The 15,557-nt window shown below is 44.2% G+C and overlaps 3 protein-coding genes across 3 annotated transcripts; 2 read left to right on the top strand and 1 right to left on the bottom strand.

Annotated features, from left to right (window-relative positions):
* The first annotated feature begins 202 nt into the window (after positions 1 to 202).
* LOC117833343 (splicing factor U2AF-associated protein 2) lies at positions 203 to 5,253 on the top strand. Its single transcript, XM_034712798.2, has 13 exons — positions 203 to 507; positions 792 to 920; positions 1,005 to 1,222; positions 2,156 to 2,365; positions 2,454 to 2,546; positions 2,723 to 2,761; positions 3,327 to 3,416; positions 3,499 to 3,601; positions 3,691 to 3,771; positions 3,870 to 3,946; positions 4,126 to 4,206; positions 4,455 to 4,546; positions 4,829 to 5,253. Exons 1-13 carry the CDS (start codon positions 402 to 404, stop codon positions 4,953 to 4,955), a joined length of 1,446 nt encoding a protein of 481 aa, XP_034568689.1. The 5' UTR covers positions 203 to 401; the 3' UTR covers positions 4,956 to 5,253.
* A 6,070-nt stretch (positions 5,254 to 11,323) lies between these two features.
* Positions 11,324 to 13,694, top strand: LOC140223589 (uncharacterized). Its single transcript, XM_072295587.1, has 3 exons — positions 11,324 to 11,724; positions 12,383 to 12,458; positions 13,379 to 13,694. Exons 1-2 carry the CDS (start codon positions 11,602 to 11,604, stop codon positions 12,446 to 12,448), a joined length of 189 nt encoding a protein of 62 aa, XP_072151688.1. The 5' UTR covers positions 11,324 to 11,601; the 3' UTR covers positions 12,449 to 12,458; positions 13,379 to 13,694.
* LOC117866524 (calcium-dependent protein kinase 25) lies at positions 12,956 to 15,519 on the bottom strand. The gene is made up of 6 exons (XM_072295586.1): positions 14,275 to 15,519; positions 14,053 to 14,168; positions 13,791 to 13,958; positions 13,561 to 13,688; positions 13,371 to 13,470; positions 12,956 to 13,174 (listed from the first exon to the last, which is right to left on the bottom strand). The coding sequence occupies exons 1-6, from the start codon at positions 15,275 to 15,277 to the stop codon at positions 13,073 to 13,075; spliced, it is 1,617 nt and encodes a 538-aa protein (XP_072151687.1). The 5' UTR covers positions 15,278 to 15,519; the 3' UTR covers positions 12,956 to 13,072.
* Positions 15,520 to 15,557: the final 38 nt, after the last annotated feature.

The following is a 15,557-nucleotide window of genomic DNA, read 5'->3' as shown; positions in this document are numbered from 1 at the left end:
TCAGTCTAAAACATCAGTCCAGCTAGTAAGGCATATTGGAAAATAATATACATGCATGTTAGGCTTGAAAATCACACGAGTTTTTTTTTTTTTGATATGATAGGATTCGAAAATGATACGAATAGCAGCGGACCAGGGAAGGAAACGGGAAACCTGTCCACTACCGTTCGATCGCGTGCGTACGGGCTATCTCACCCGTCCAGATGGATTCTTCTCTGTGACTCCAATTCTCGAGTCTTCTCCGACTCGCCGTCCTTCCGCTTGACCACTCCGCCCCTCCCGCCGCCCGCGCCTCTCCGGCCAGTCGCCTCCGCCTTCCTTCCCCGCCGCCGGCACCCATCCTCTTGGTTCCCCCAGTACCCGCCCGCTTCATCCTCCCCTTCTCTTCTCTTCCGGATTCGATGCCCATGGAGACCAGCGGCTCAGCCGCCGCCGGCGAGGTGGGCTGGTACGTGCTCGGCCCGAACCAGGAGAGTGTCGGCCCCTACGCGCTTGCCGAGCTTCGAGGTGACCATATCCCGCTTCCTCCTTGCAATTTAGTGCATTTCAATTAGAGTTTTCTCTCTGCGGTTGGGCTTAGGGTTTAGTCCATGAGGTGGAATTGTTTGATCGTTTTGTTGCCGAAGCTAGCTTCAAGCTTATTTAATTCTCATTTCCTGAAGTTTAGTTAACGTGTAGATGATCTCGTGCAGAAGGTTTCGCTTCCACGCTTTTTAATTTGAAGAATTATGCTTATTATTCGCCCGCCCAGCTAATATTGAAAATGTAACAACATTTTGCTCTCTTTGCAGAACATTTTGCAAACGGTTATCTCAATGAGAGCACAATGCTCTGGGCAGAAGGGAGGACTGAATGGATGCCACTCTCGTCGATCCCTGAGTTACACACTGCAGTCGCAGCAAAGGATCAATCCGAACAAGGTTAATGTGCTGTTGTCTTGTACTGCATCTTTACATGGAAATTCTGTAAGGTTCGCTTCTCTCATTCATTGAATTCATGTGCAGTTGCTCCAGATGCTGAAGATGATTTTGAGAAATTTCAGAAGGAGGTTATAGAAGCCGAGGCAGAGGTTGAGGCCTTGAAAGGCAGTGCTGAAGATGGTGATGTGAACCAGCTGGATGATGAGCGGCCAGCAACCCCACCGGATGGAGAGGAGGAGTTTACCGATGATGATGGCACCATTTACAAATGGGACCGTACTCTGAGGGCATGGGTTCCTCAAGTAAGTATTGCTCACCTGTCCTTGCAATTGCTAGGTTTATATACACTACCTAGTTTTATTGGTTAATTTTTTGTGCCTTTTCAAAGTTGAAGTACATGATAGTCTCCTAGTTAGCTTAGATGTCCTGTACTTTCTTTATGAAAAATCGCAAATCGGCATCTGATGAAAACTCATTGTGGTATATCATTGGGTTAGTTGATATGTGATTACGTAGTAACAAAGGACCGGCGAAATGAAAAATTCCAGCCATACCTTAATAGACTATTTGTTTCTTGAAGATTGTATTAGCTTGGCAGTTAATGCTTGGAGCACCATTTTTCTTCTCACTCAAGGTTCAGGAGATGTTTAATTAATCTGAGCATCGTGTTGGTTTTTACTTTCAGTTAATCATCGTTTATATTTTTCTTTAGCTACTTTTGCTGGTGCAAGATTTCAAGCTATGTTTGTGAAACAAAAGGCCTGGTAAGCTTCAGTACTGAAGCCAAGTTCCAAAAAAAAAAAAATCTTATGTTTCACATTAGCAACTTTAGAGAAAGTGAAAACCTCATTAATGATTCTTTAATCTACAGCTTACTTTCTCATCATTTCTTGCCCCTTACCACAACCCTTCTTGCTTTGCTAGCTTGCTTAAGACAGTAGTTTCTTAATTAGTTTTCACATTGTCTAAGTTTTATTTGAAGGATTAAATATCTATGTTTTGTTCCAGCAAATGCATGTATAAATCACAGTTTACTTGTTAGTCCACTCGGTATCCTTTAGTTCCTCTTATCACTTTATGTTGGCAACAATTATTCTATATACATAAGGAGTATTTCATTAGATATCATATTCAGCTGTGAATCCTTCGAGCACAACAACCTTCCCTTCATCCTTGTAATATTCCTATTGTTTTTTTTTAAAAAATATGTTCTAATTTTTCTTACACCTTTGTAGAATGACTTATCAGGTAAAAAGGAAGATTATGCTGTTGAAGAGATGACTTTTGCACTTGAGGAAGAAGTATTTCAGGCGCCAGATATCCCTGGTCCTTCTGCAGTAGAAGAAATCAACACTCTGGATGGAAACAAAAAGAAAGAATCAGACAAAGCAGAAAAGAAAGGGGACAAGAAGCGGAAATCTTCTGAGACGCCAGCTGAAAAGAAGGTATTGTTTCCAAGTCATTGTGGGAGTTCTTGGTAAGTTCGACTGGTTGCATCTAGTCTTCTACTAATCTGTTGGATTTCTGTGGTAGGAAGCTAACAAACCTCCAGACAGTTGGTTTGATCTCAAAGTCAACACGCATGTCTATGTAAATGGTCTGCCTGATGATGTCACAGTGGAGGAGGTAAATTATGTGTATCAACTAATTCTGTAACCATATTTCATTTCTCTTTTAGGAAGATCATTTGTTTTTATCGAAAAGGAGGATCATTTGTTGAACGATCATTTAACACATTCTTAATCAGTTGGTTATTCTTAAAATGCTTGTTCTGAACTTCTGATGCTGCACTTCTTTTGCAGATTGTGGAGGTATTTTCCAAGTGTGGAATAATAAAGGAGGTATGCTTTTGATCTGCTGTGTTGCAGAGACAAAATTGTTGCGTTTGTGTTATTCACTCTTGGTGATGTTTTGATTTCTCTCGTGAAGAAACTTGGTTTTGCCAGTACTTGGTCTTGGACTAGTGATCTAGTATCTAGTTGCCATCTGATTATGTAACTAATTGGCATACTGGCAAAAAGTTTGTAGTTTGACTTATCTAAATCTTGGGACCTTCAATTGTTCCTGTCAAGTCTGTTCATTTTTGCAAACTGTTCAACTCATGGGTTATATATTTCACTATCAAATTGAGCAATTAGCTAATTTCAGTTCTCCAAACTTGCAGCATGCACTATGATACTAGATATTGGCACAATGCCCATATGTTATAGTTGGATATAATGCATTAATATATGGAATGCTGTGGGTGCCTTAAATAAACTGAAAAAAATACTACAAGATTTATTTGACATTTACTTTACTTGAATAACTATTTTGTTTCTCTTATTACTAATATCTTTTTTGTGGCATTTATTTTTTCTTCGTGAACTTTAAGCATTGGACACATGTTGATAATCAATATTACAGGACCCTGAGACTAAAAAGCCTCGGGTGAAGATCTATACCGACAAGGAAACCGGGAGGAAAAAAGGTGACGCATTGGTGACATATCTCAAGGTATCTCCTTGTTAAGCTGCTCAGATTATTTGGAATCCCTATGCATTTTTTTTTCATGTGCTTTTCCCTTTCCATGATACAGGAGCCTTCTGTAGCTTTAGCAGTTCAGTTGTTGGATGGGACATCATTCCGTCCTGGTGGCAAGATTCTGATGTCTGTAAGTCCGGCCAAATTTGAGCAGAAAGGTATTGTTCCATGGTTCTATAACAACCAAACACCTTCTGTGTGCCATCAGCTACAAAACTTATTACTGATGTCGTCACATGTGTTTCAGGTGATGTTTTCATTGCAAAGAAAACTGATAAACAAAAGAAAAGGAAGACTAAGAAGGTTGAAGACAAAATGCTTGGATGGGGTAATTTGGATTGTTGTTTTCTGGTAGTTATTTTAATCATAGCTGATTCAAAACTGGGATATAACCTCATTTTTTTCTTAATAATTTCCTCTAACTAGGTGGGCATGATGATAAGAAGGTGATGATTCCTACTACCGTTATTTTGCGGCACATGTTCACTCCGGCTGAGTTGAGAGTAAGTATCTGAAGTATGCTTGGTGCCTTCTGCAATATGTGTGCTTTTGATCTGGGACTGAGCTTACCTGTACTTGGTTGCACCTTAGATGATTTTAGATTTCTTTTATGAGGTTCATGCTACATAGCAACTTTTTTCCCATTTGTATTGGATTAACCATGAATATCCTAAACTTGCAGGCTGATGAAGAACTTCTTTCCGAGCTTGAGGCAGATGTTAGAGAGGAATGCATCAAGTTTGGTCCAGTGGATAATGTCAAGGTACACCTACCCCGAGATTTGAAACTTTTCTGAACTTGTCTGGAAAATAGATATTACCAGTTTCATTGCAAAACAAACTTTTCATCTTTTCAATATAATAATTAGATGCATGTTTTATACCATATAAATCATCTGAAACGAAGTCAGATTGGCATGGATCAGCCACAACTCACCAAATTGTGCCTATTGCATCCTTCTCTGGTTTCCACCAAACCACTGTTGTTAATTTGACATGTTTCTGCATGCAGGTTTGTGAAAATCATCCACAAGGTGTCATATTGGTGAAATTCAAAGACCGGAAAGATGGCGCCAAATGCATAGAGAAGATGAATGGCAGATGGTAAGTTAACACGAATAATTATTTTCCCCTTTATTTCTGATGCGGTGATGTTAGCTGAATGCTGATGGAACTTTGGGTTGCATCTCGTGTTTGTTTCCCTGACAAAACCTTTAATATATTTTTTCCTCATTGATATGAGTCTGAAATGTTGTGGAAAATTTTGCCATCTGATTAAATATACAACTAACTCTGATTATATAAAAGAATGCTGATCAAGTAACATTTGTGCTGCTGGATTGATTCTGTTGTAATAAAATTTGTTCTCCAATTTTTACCTTGCAGGTTCGGTGGGCGGCAAATCCATGCGAGTGAAGATGATGGCTCTGTTAACCATACTCTAATCCGTGATTACGATGCAGAGGTGTCACGGCTGGATCGATTTGGAGAAGAGTTAGAAGAGTCAACTTAGAGGATAACTGGGATTGCCTTATTGTACGATAAGATAGCATTGGTAGAAAGTTTTGCGTGTTGCCTCTTCCATATGTCTGGCCTTTAATTTGCCTGCTTAACCTATGAAAAGGGATTATGCTAGTGGGTATCATTTTACGAGCCATGAGCACGTTGTCTGTTACTGCAACATGTAGAGATGCGCAATTTTCCGTGGTAACATGAAAAACTTGGTAGCAAGCAACAATTGCAATCAGAATACCCATCAAAGTACAACAAACATACTGATTTGTCATCGGTGATTGCCAATGATAAGTTAATTGATATATGTATCAAAATCTGTTTTCAATAACGGTATGAAGTTGTATTGCGTTGCCTCTCGGCCTTTGACGGTATCGAAATCGCCGGAGTTGGAGAGGACGCCCACTTCGTTGTAGAAGTTTTGAACGGATCACACCATGGCGTAGAGGACGACGAGACAAGCTCAAGATTGGTGTCGGATTGCGTCGGAGACGCTTGGTCGCGAGCAATTGCTCGTCGGAGTTCGCCGGAGACCAAACTTTGACTTCAACAGAGCTAGGAGAGGTAACTCGCGAAAAGCGTTTCAGATATGGAATCCTCGCATCGAGACGAACGCGTTGATATATATATATATATATATATATATATATATATATATATATATATATATATATATATATATATATATATATCTATTGATCTATTTATCTGCAGCCGGCCGCAGAATAGCTTATTTTGTATCCAGATCATCCAACCGTCCAATTACCATCCGGTACTTTTCTTCCGCTCGGCGTCTGTCCCGTGAGCCTGCGCAGTGCCCAGGTTACGAGCGAGCCGGCGAGCCGAAACCCACCCTAAACCCTCCGGTCCCCGACCCCTTCACCCTACGCCGCCGCCGCCCTCCCCCCTGGACGTTCGAGTACGAGGTGCCCTTCGCCCACATCTGAGCCCACCACAAGTACATCGCCGCCGGCCTGCCACGGGGCAAGGTGCCTAACCTCGCGCTGGTCGACCCCAACAACCACCAGGATCTCGAGTTCCAGAACTCCCGCTTCGTCTAGGAGTGGGATCTGCCACCCACGGTTTGCAGCGACGATCCTGCTTCATCAGATGGTAAGCGCGTATCGAGAGGGAGACTGGGTTTGGAAAGAGCTATATTTTCGGGTTGACTTCTTTATTTTTGGAATTTTTGGATTATTTATCTGCGCGAAAACAATTCTAAAAATAGCCGGACTCGTTTTCTAAAGCAAGAAAAATATCTAGAAACTTCCAAAAATTCCGAGATAAATCTCAGAGTTGGATTGGGACACAAGGAATTGAAATAAAATACTTGGAGCTCGTGAAAAAGAATTTAAAGCCTTCTAATAAATAGATTTAACTCTAAAAAAATGAAAATAAACTCCAGAAAAGGCTGGAAAATTCTCAGAAGAACCTGGTGCATTTTAAAACATTTGAACTCAATAAACACCAGGATGCATCGGCATGAATGCAACACTCACTGAACAACATTATTTAATTCCGATAAAAACAAACAATTATTTTCCTATACTAAATTTCCGGTAAAGAGAATAAATGTAGGAAAATTTTAAAATTATAAGAAAATTATGGTTTAATTGTTGTTTCTAATCATATCCTGAAATACAAAAATTTCAGGGTGTAACCGAAGAGCAACTACAGGGCCGGCAACATAGCAGTGTCAGGAGATGGGAGGCGTTCTGATACGGCGAAGTAGTGGTATATAGAGTCTGTATTAGACTAGGATCTAATCACACGGTGACCGATTACAGAGAATTAAAGGCAAACAGATGTAACAGTAACCTGCTCTCTGTAATGGAATTGCTTTACATTTTGGCGAACCAAACAGCATTGGTTCCGATAGTTTGCTTCTAACTTTTTAGCATCTGAAACTTGAAATCAATAGCTTTGCAAAGTAAAAAAAAAACTGAGAAATAGGGATAAAAACTTCCGAAGTCAAGGAATAACAACATAGTGCTAGGCAATATGTATCCCTCAAAAGATTATCCTTCTCAGTGCTCCCAACTCATCTGCTAAGACTATCCGGAATTTTGGATTAAGATTCAGGAAGAACCCACAGTTTTCTCGCTGTTTTCTTCTTCTGTGCATACAACTAAAACAGTTTAAACATGCTGCATCAAGGACAAACCTAAAAGGACTTCTGGATCGTCCTAGAGACGAGATCTGAATTCAAAAGAAGAAAAAAAAGGGAACCTCCCACAGATTAGGCAATGTATTATCCAGTCACTTGCTATATCCAAACAATAGCAGTGAGTCTTTAGTAACTTGCTTCCCACTTTTCAGAAACCGAACATGTCACACAGCAATGGCTGTGCAGTAGCATCTCCTGCCAATCAACTTCTATCCAAACGTTGAGCTGCATTGCCATTCCTCTTGTTGCCATTCTAAAGTTGATCATCATGATTTGCATTGTTAAAGTTCCCAGGCAGGTTTACATTGTTGGTTGGTTGCTCATAACCAAAGAAATCAAACAGGTTAGGCTCCACTACCTCAAGTGCTGATCTTCATCACCTGCCCCTCCACCAAGCATCCTATATTTCTGGATTTCACATTATTTGAAATGTTTTTGTAACAACCTAGTTGTTAAAGGCTTAAGAATGATTCTTAAAATGTTAACGGTGAAATTGAGATGAAAAGAAGATATTATGGCTAAAACCAAATTTAGGTCAAATTTGACAAAAATGCAAATTTGAGATTCAAATATGAAGAAATGTGACAAAAATATGAAGCTAAGCCTTTGAGGTATTTAGAAGTCAAGGGAAGCAAACGAGAGATCAAATTCAAACTCACAAAGACAATGTGGATGTACATATTTTACTATGTTATAGGACAGAAACAAACATGTAGAGCACTCAAATTAGACAATTGACAAGACCAATGCAATATAATTGCCATGCTTTAGTGAAAGGAGGATAAATGCATCCATCAAACCAAATCAAAGCACAGTAACATTTCTCCAGTCCAGGTGAATGCAAGCATATAATCATAGCCACCAGCAGGTACTTCTCCGTCCACATGTCCAAACAGCTGCAAGAGGAAACATTATGATCCATAATTTCATATACAAAGTTAGATGTTATTCTTTGCTTCAAGTTTTCTTTCTTACCTCTTGAAGCATTTTTTTCACTTCTCTCCAGCAATTATTAAGACCAAATGATTCAGAGAATGCCAACATTGGCTTCTTTACATCCAATAGATTTGCAGAAGGTTCAAATCCTATGCAATTTAAAAAATAAGTCCACAAGACTTTCCAAGCATTCAGAATAAATAACAGAACATATTTGAGATTTTCACCTCCATGGAATTCAAATTTTATCTGGATTTTTCCCTCTGCAGTGCTTCCCCACAAGAAGTACTGGTGGTCTTTCTTGGACCACTGTCATACATAACAAATTAACCCAAAAAGAACAAACTTACTCTATGTGACAAGAAGTTCAATCTTATACTGACCTCCATATAAAGCCCACATGAGCAACCAGGAAACTTCAGTATTTTATCCCTGTCATCAATAATTTCCAAAGGACACCTCTTTGCTGACATCAAAGCTAACAAGCTTTCCAGTTGGTTTGAATGCCTATTGATTTTTATTTTAGATTTATTAGTGAACAACCACAACATGTTAGTGACTACAATTAAATAAATAAGTAGCAAACCTGTTATTGACATTGCGCCCACGACCAACAGATGCTTCCTGTTTGACTTTAGGGACCTGATGTACATGGGGATCAACCTGGAGTTCCTCCGATCGTTCATTCGCCTTGTTATCTTCATTTTGTTTGACCTCAGAAACCTCTTGTCCATGGTGATCAACCTTGGGTTCCTTTGATGGCGCACCTCCCTTGTCCTCTTCGCCTGACCTCTTTCCCCTACCTTTCCGTCGTTCACGTTTGACATCAGGTTCAACCTTTTGTCGCTCCAAGTAAATGGTTTCTTGTGCTTGTTTCTGGTTGTTATCTCCGCCTCGACTCTTTTTTTTTCTCACTTCTTGTTCATAAGTTAGCCTCGACTCCTTTTAATCTCTCTAAGGTGTTTGTGTCGTCTTGATCAATAGGGATAAGTCCTCTCTCTTGCTCTCTTTCGCTCTCGGTGGTTTCCTGCAGTGTGATCTTCTTCTTCTTTGGTTGTGGCATCGTGGGTTGTTTCGTGGTTGAGAACACGGTGGGTCCTGTTGATCTAAAAAGAATTTGATACCGAATAGATTTGTGAATAAAAGAGAATAATGCTTGGAAAATAGGAAAAATGACGGGTCTCTCTTTACAATGGGGGCAGGGCTCCCCTTTTATAGTGATCCATGAGCTACTTTATATTCCGAAAATGTCCTTCCTCAACCACTACATTCCTAGGATATGTCGTACATAAAGGTCATTGGGGGTAACGTGTCCTTCACGTGGTCACGTTTCTCATGCCTCCATCCTTCCAAGACTTCACCTTCGCGCTAGATCAAGCCTCCAACCTCGTGTCTCCACCCTCGGTCCGAGAAAGTTGTCCAACCTCGTGGCACCTGGTTCATTAGGCTGCACCGAGAACTTATAACTTCGCGAAGTCTCCTTCCAAGTTCCGTTCGTGAGTAAAGAGTAAGAAGGTAAAAGCTCAGTATTTAGGACCGACTTCGAACACTCAAGGGTCACTCAAGGGTTAGCTCAGTTGGAGTTTAGTCATTGGTTATCAGTCGCCAGTTTCGAGTCCCTCCATTCACAAAGAAGATGCGAGGGTACGAGTTTTACTACCTATAAGAACTTGCGAGGTTAACTAAATTTTATTCCTTGGTCCAGAACTTACGAGATTAGAGAGTTTTTACCCACGAACGATGCTCGAGGGTGTTTAGTGTTTTGACGATCCCCAGCAGTTTGAACGATGACTTGTTTGCTTCTGTACAAACGTGTCTCTTGCTATAGCTGTCATCTTGCTTGGACTTCATGGCCGGTGGTTTCCTTCTGCAAGGCTGGCCACGGCATTGGCGCAGCTCGGCAAAGCAAAAGCAGCAGCAAGCTGGTGGCTACGATGGCATGTGTGGCAACGACGGCGTTGAGGTGCTGGCGGCCGGGCTTCTCCTGGTGCCTACGGCCATCGCTGGCAGTCCACACACGCATCATGCACACAGAACGCACACCATGCACATGCACGTACAGAGTAGCACACCTCGTAGTTGTTGCCAGGGGAAGAAGAACAGACGGCGCACACAAGCGCTGCAAGGCACGAGGGACGGGCCGGGATGAGTGGCAAAGCACAGAAAGACGGCTGAGAACCAGGAACTTGATAGAGTATATTGGTATGCTCACCTACGGCAAACGTCGAACGACGGAAACAAAGACGGCGGCGGAGATCAAATACATCCTAGATCAAAGACTGGAAACAATCCCACAACATCAATGGGTATGGCTAAGACTCCTCACACAGACAGCAATTTCCATCCCCACAACCCTATGAGGGAAATTATCTCCAAAATTCTATGGACCATATCAAATAGCCTAACGAATTGAAGGGGTCGCATATCGTCTAAAGTTGCCACAAAACAGCAGAATCCATAATGTGTTCCATGTTAGCCTACTTAAGAGGGGAAATTATATGCAGAAACGATTAGCATGGCATATTCACAAAAGATCATCAAACAAAGCATCCAGTGTTCATACTCAAAACACTGCTCACATACAACTGCAATTAGACCAATGACTCGTCATAATGGTCGAGGAAGTTAGTTAGACACTCAGAAAATTACCACAATACGCGTTGCCGCCTACTCCGCGATCACACCTTCATTCCCCGCCCGCTCGAGGATCCTCGGCTCCGGTCCACCGCCGCCTCCCGCTCTCCCTGCAGGCAGTCCTCTCCAGCACCAAGCGCTTGCGATTCGGTGCCTCCTGTGCGTGGCTCGGACCCTCCGTTGGGTACTGGATCCCCGACTCCGGAGGCGGAGGATGATGGGCGGACGGCGATGACAGGAAGGGGCGGGGGAATAACGATGCGGAGCCAGCTGCACGCTAGGGTTTGCGAACTCGTCAGCTTGGGGAACTCGGCTGACGATTCCTTCGTGTCGTCCGACGGCTTTGCGAACTCGTCAGCTTGCGATCCCCCCACGCTGTCGCCATTCGCCTTCCTCTTCGGCGCCATCTTCGTCTCCCTGGAGCAAAGGGGATGCTAGGGTTTGGGTTGATTTGGTACCCTCGACGCAAAAAAGGGGATGCAAAGGGGAGCGGCCTTCGTAGGGTTGAATCCTGTCTGTCAGTCTCCTCCGGGTTCGGACGGGCCCATATGGGCCTACATTGTATTGGCCTATTGGGCCTTATATTTGAGCTTGTCCATCAACGACAATTTACTCCGGACCTTCACAGTTAGGCGGGGCATCTGTAGCCGTCGGATCAGAGGTGTGCGGCGTAGCTTGATCCTAACCACCGCTCTTCTCGCTTCGCCGTGCGCCGGTGCCCGGTGACAGGCCCCCCACCGCCACACCGGCCGCGCCGCCGCTCTCCTTGATCTCGCCGAACATCCGACGCAGCCGCCCTTCTCGCCTCGCTCTGGTCCTTGAGGTGTTCACCCCTCGTTGACGAGTCGTCTCTCATCTGGTCTCGGCCGAGGAAGGTGCCGGCGGGGAAGGGGCGAGGGGAGAGAGCGAGATGCCGCACCGAGCGCGGCCGATGACGGGGCTGCTTGTCTTCATGGGCGTCAACCTCGTGCTCGTCAACACCATCTCCCCCGTCTACGACTTCGTCTGCTTCCACCCCTACTGGGAACGAAGGGTACCAGCCTCAGTCCTTTTCCTCCACCTTCCTTCCGTCCTTCCCATCGCAGGGTCAGGGCTCAGGGCTGTAGCCTTTTAATCCTCCTTTACTAGTACTATAGCAGAAATATTGACACTCTGGCTGAGCAATGCTGGCTGCCGCGCCTTTAATTGCAAGCACTCGCTGATCGCTGTTGTTTGGAGTGCGCGCGTCAGCTGTTTGCAGAAATGCCTTTGTGGCCAGGGACGGGGGTTACTGGTTTTTTCCTTTGATTAGGATTGCATCACCTTGCGGTTCTTATTTTCAAGCCAATAATGTGCATGTTCTTTTAAATGGATTTGTGTTTTGGGTGCCTGTTTCCTGCTGCATATTTGTGCAGAGACTGTTTGTGGGAACGCCTGGCTGGAATAAAAATGAGAGTAACTATATTTTGCATGTTGCTGTGAAATTTTAGCTCCATAGATTTAAGGATATATTTCAGGAGTTCTTGCAATATTGTATTGGAATAATGCCTTTGGGTGGAGACCTTTTGTTATCGGTGTGTTCTTTTCTTGATTTGATATGCACATGTTCTGAGACAAGTTATACAAAGTCTAACATGGTAACACTGATACACTAAATCAAGTTCCAGTTTTTTATCCGTGTATATCATGTAACTTTATGTCCAACCTGATAGAGAGAACGCCGCCAAAGGGAACGTGAAGCTCTGCAAGTGAAGGGTTCTCTAGAAACCACTAACTGATTTCTCCTTGGTAAGAACAAATTTCCCAATTCCTCTATTTCATATTTTTATTCATTCTGCCGCATGCAAGAAACACGTTCTATGAAATAATTAAACTATAATATCTTCCTTGTTAGCATATAGGCCATTCTCCCAATTCCTTGTACAGTCTGTGCAAGTGCTCATTGCAATAGCCATTTCTTTTATGTAGAGAAAGGTTCCCCGATTGGCCCATTGTATATTTTTATTATTTGAGGTCTGTTTTGGACCACGCAAATATCCTCATTTTTTAATTGATAAACTGACATCATTGTGCCTTCTGTCATATGGTTACCCTTATCAATTGTTCAGTTTGCAATTTGTGTGAAGAAAGTTGCATTGAACTACTGAAGTTTTTCTGTATCAGTAGGTCTTGTTGGATGATGTTCCCTCAAACATATCATCTGTTTTTGTGCAAGAACAAATGAGAATAATAGATGCCATGAGTAGTCTTCTGAAATATGCACATGCTGAATGGCCATCATATTGCTCAATGTACACAACCATCCATGAACTGAATCGCAAAAGTAACTCCATTGCATTTGTGTACAGCTGTGCAAATTTGGTTGTTTGAGCTGCTATACACATTACACACTTTCTGCTTCACTATAGGACTACATCTCTCCTCTTCTTGTTGGTCATTGGCTCAGCACCAGCTGTCCCTTTCCTCATCATCGCCACAAACTCTGAATAATCTATCCTTCCATCCTACATGTGCAAAAATAAATCTTAGTGTCTTAACTAAAAACATATACAATCAGTAGAGGAACAATTAATCATGACAATTTAATCCTTTGATCTACTGGATTCTATTTCTGTATAACTCCCCCATCGTAACATTGATGATGTTGTGGTTTCTGTTGTTTATTATGTCAACTAAATTTACATAATATTTGTTCCTTACATTGTCAGAGTCGGCATCTGAGATGACCTCCTTGATTTTCTCGGCATCATACAACCCCTGCTCCTTCAAGGCTTGCTCAAGCTCTTCTTTTGTAATGTACCTGCAAGATAAATGAAGTATATGTGTTCTATAATATCTGTAGTCGTGAACTCAGGTGTCTCAGCTGTGTTGGTTTCAACGTTCAACTTACCCACTGTTATCCTTGTCAAAATACTGGAATGCTGTGTAAAGGTGCTCCTCTCTATCCAGTTTGTTCATGTGTACTGTAGCCGTGACGAACTCATCATAGTCAATTAACCCGTTGCCATCAGCATCAGCCTGGAATTATATAAAAGGAATCAAAAGGGGATCTTTCCATATCACCTTCTAACTTCGAATAGAACAATATGTTTTTTTTAGATTTGTACTCTGAAAACTCACTGCTTCCATCAGTTGCTGAATTTCACTGTCAGCCAGCTTTGTTCCATGCTTGGCCAACCCATTTTTGAGCTCATCAAGCGTAATGGTCCCACTGTTATCTTTGTCGATGTTCTTGAACATCTCCTTCAGCCCGGTGATCTCCTCTTCGGATAGGCATCCAGCTATGATCTGCATTAGGTTGAGGGCACAATCAAAATTTGCATTGTATAAGCATTGTTCTTCAGCAGTTTGATATATGGAGTTTCTATCAGGTATATGGTACCCTCAGTGCCGCTTTCTTGAACTGGTTCATGGCCCTGAACTGCTTGAGCCTGTTGAGCACAACATTGTCAAGTGGCGTATCAGGTGCATCTCCATCTTCCTTGATCCATGGGTGATCTACAAGTTGAGATATTCATGTGCCAATTTGTTGTGTCAGTGTCACATTGAAATCCATATATATGTGCTGCTAATTGCTACTACGGATGAAATCCATAGTACTTACTGAGGACCTGGAACGCCGTGAGCCGGTCCTTGGGGTTGATGTTGAGCATCTTCTTGACGAGGTCCTTGGCCCCCGATGAGATATGCGGCCATGGCTCGCTGGCGAGGTCAAGCTGCCCGCGCAGGATGGCGGTGAAGATGCCATTCTCATTCTCTGCCCAGAACGGGGGCACGCCGGCGAGGAAGATGTAGAGCATGACGCCGACGCTCCAGATGTCTGCCTCCGGGCCGTACCTCCTCTTGAGCACCTCGGGCGCGATGTAGTAGGCGCTGCCGACGATGTCCCTGAGCACCTCGCCTTCCTTGTAGAAGACGGAGAGGCCGAAGTCGGTGGCCTTGAGCGGCGCGTCCTCGTCCTTGCTGAGCAGCAGGAAGTTCTCGGGCTTGATGTCCCGGTGCATCACCCCCATGGAGTGGCAGCTGTGCACGATCTCCACGATGGTGCGCAGCAGCGACGCGGCGGCGCGCTCCGTGTACTGGCCCCTGGCGATGATCCGGTCGAAGAGCTCGCCGCCGGCGCAGAGCTCCATGACGAGGTGGACGTTGTGCTTGTCCTCGTAGGCGCCGCGGAGGCCGACGACGTTGGGCTGGCCGGAGAGGTGGTGCATGATCTGGACCTCGCGCCGCACGTCGTCCACGTCCTCCTTGCTCGCCAGCTTCCGCTTCGCGATCGTCTTGCACGCCAGCTTCTCCCCCGTCGCGCGGTGCGTGCACAGGTGCGTCACCCCGAACTGCCCGCGCCCGAGCTCCTTCCCCATCGAGTACGTCGTGCGAACGTCCTCCATGGGCCGCCCCAGCACCGGGCCCACGGGCCCCGCCGGCTTGCTGCTGCTCGTACTCGCCCTGCCGGCGGCGGCCGTGGGCGAGCCCGGCTTCGCGGACGACGACGGCCGTCCGTGGTTCGCCGACGCGCCGCGGCTCGGCGCCTCCGCCGCCTTGGGTGGCGCGTCCGCGTCGGCGTCGGCGGCGGCATTCCCGGCGCTCTTGGAGCAGCATTGGCCCATGGCTGCGGGGGACGCGTGCTGCCTGCTCCGGCGGACGGCAGGCAGCCACAGACATGAACGGACCTGGACGACGAGAGATGGAGGCCGAGGTAGAGAGAGGAAATTGTTTTTGCTTAGTTTGGGAAATTTTGCAGTTCGGAACAGAAATTGTTTTGTAGTTTGGAGGGTAGGGAGGGAATGCCGGGAAGGAGGAGGGCAGTTATCCTTCCACAGTTGGGTGTATCTGGTGACAGATATAGGTCCCGTTTATTTCCGCTTATAAGCGGTTTATTGGTGGAAA

Source organism: Setaria viridis, chromosome 8, assembly GCF_005286985.2.
Source record: "Setaria viridis chromosome 8, Setaria_viridis_v4.0, whole genome shotgun sequence".
Lineage (NCBI taxonomy): Eukaryota > Viridiplantae > Streptophyta > Magnoliopsida > Poales > Poaceae > Setaria > Setaria viridis.
Note: the sequence above shows the minus strand (reverse complement) of the source record. Positions and strands in the feature narration are given on the sequence as shown.

Bases quoted from the DNA above. Each gene is read 5' to 3' on its own strand.
- LOC117833343 (XM_034712798.2), top strand. From the start codon at position 402: ATGCCCATGGAGACCAGCGGCTCAGCCGCCGCCGGCGAGGTGGGCTGG. The intron at 508-791 runs GTGACCATATCC...CTCTCTTTGCAG, and splicing joins CGCGCTTGCCGAGCTTCGAG to AACATTTTGCAAACGGTTAT. The intron at 3,602-3,690 runs GTATTGTTCCAT...CATGTGTTTCAG, and splicing joins GGCCAAATTTGAGCAGAAAG to GTGATGTTTTCATTGCAAAG.
- LOC140223589 (XM_072295587.1), top strand. From the start codon at position 11,602: ATGCCGCACCGAGCGCGGCCGATGACGGGGCTGCTTGTCTTCATGGGC. The intron at 11,725-12,382 runs GTACCAGCCTCA...CCAACCTGATAG, and splicing joins ACCCCTACTGGGAACGAAGG to AGAGAACGCCGCCAAAGGGA.
- LOC117866524 (XM_072295586.1), bottom strand. From the start codon at position 15,277: ATGGGCCAATGCTGCTCCAAGAGCGCCGGGAATGCCGCCGCCGACGCC. The intron at 14,169-14,274 runs GTAAGTACTATG...CTCAACTTGTAG, and splicing joins CACGGCGTTCCAGGTCCTCA to ATCACCCATGGATCAAGGAA. The intron at 13,689-13,790 runs GTGAGTTTTCAG...ATATAATTCCAG, and splicing joins TTCAGCAACTGATGGAAGCA to GCTGATGCTGATGGCAACGG.